At 52.8% G+C, this 1,313-nt stretch overlaps 1 protein-coding gene across 1 annotated transcript in view; it reads right to left on the bottom strand.

The window, feature by feature from the left end:
* The window catches only part of LOC139534723 (transmembrane protein 151A-like), a 27,818-nt gene extending 26,749 nt beyond the window's left edge, over window positions 1–1,069 (bottom strand). Inside the window, exon 1 of the mRNA XM_071334121.1 lies at window positions 139–1,069. Within this exon, the coding sequence (XP_071190222.1) occupies window positions 139–600 (462 nt within the window). The 5' untranslated portion in view covers window positions 601–1,069. The remainder of the gene's footprint in view (window positions 1–138) is intronic.
* Window positions 1,070–1,313: the final 244 nt, after the last annotated feature.

Below are 1,313 nucleotides of genomic sequence, written 5' to 3'. Positions count from 1 at the left end.
GATAAACTAAAAAAAAATAGCATCTGATCGAGCCTATTGGTGGACCTTAAAGACAATTAGGCTAAGCACGCGTGTCCTAAGATCCCCATCCCCCCTAACCTATTCACACACACAGTCACACTGTTCCCCTTAGCCTACCTCCTCTCTTCCATTCCCGTCTGCTATGGTCTCCTCTCTTCCATTCCCGTCTGCTATGGTCTCCTCTCTTCCATTCCCGTCTGCTATGGTCTCCTCTCTTCCTTCCCCGTCTGCTATGGTCTCCTCTCTTCCATTCCCGTCTGCTATGGTCTCCTCTCTTCCATTCCCGTCTGCTATGGTCTCCTCTCTTCCTTCCCCGTCTGCTATGGTCTCTTCTCTTCCATTCCCGTCTGCTATGGTCTCCTCTCTTCCATCCCCGTCTGCTATGGTCTCCTCTCTTCCATTCCCGTCTGCTATGGTCTCCTCTCTCTCATTCCCGTCTGCTATGGTCTCCTCTCTTCCTTCCCCGTCTGCTATGGTCTCTCTTCCATTCCCGTCTGCTATGGTCTCTCTTACATTCCCGTCTGCTATGGTCTCCTCTCCTGTCTCCGGCGGTAGGGCTACTGGCACCTCCGTCTGCATTTTCTCTCTCTTCTTCCCCCTGGCACACGCCCTCCCGTTAGCCCTACGGTTAACGGGACCAGGGATGGGGACCCACTCCGGGAGCGGCGGCCCGAGCCGGAGGCTGGGACCACCTCCTCGGCGCGGCGGGAGTCAACCCATCCGTCTCCGGTCGAGATCCGGTTACACTGTAGTGATGACAGTAGAGCCTGCAGCAAATGCGCATTATCCACGCTGACTGAACGTCGCCTCTGTCGGGATCCAGGGAGTTAATTCACCCGGTGCCTCTCGGTTATTCTTCACGCCTTCCATGGTTTGATTCATTCACTTCAAAGCATAGATTAGACAAAGCCCAGATGTCTTCCGTTAACAATTACATTAACGTCGGTTAGTGTTACTCTGTGCTTCTGTGCGGTGATAACAGCGAGCCCCTTCTAGGCTTCGTCCTATGCGCAGGTGGGGCTCGAGACTGAGCCAACCGTTACCGTTTCCTTCAGAGTGAGCAGGGGGGGGGGGGGGGGGGGGGCGGCTGGCACGAGAGCGCTGATATGAAGACGGATGGATGGGAAGGGTAGGAGGAAAATGTTTTTTCAAAGGCAGGCAGATCTCGATTAATCCTACTGGTAAAAGGCGAACATGGATAAACCGATTCCTTTTCTATCGGTAAACAGTTTATCCTCAGGATAAAAAACTAACGGTAAAATAATCTCTGGTGTTTCTTTTCTTTCTATTAG

The sequence above is a fragment of the Salvelinus alpinus genome, chromosome 11 (assembly GCF_045679555.1).
Source record: "Salvelinus alpinus chromosome 11, SLU_Salpinus.1, whole genome shotgun sequence".
In the NCBI taxonomy this organism is placed as follows: domain Eukaryota; kingdom Metazoa; phylum Chordata; class Actinopteri; order Salmoniformes; family Salmonidae; genus Salvelinus; species Salvelinus alpinus.
The sequence above is the reverse complement of the archived record's forward strand: the minus strand, read 5'-3'. Positions and strand labels throughout refer to the sequence as shown.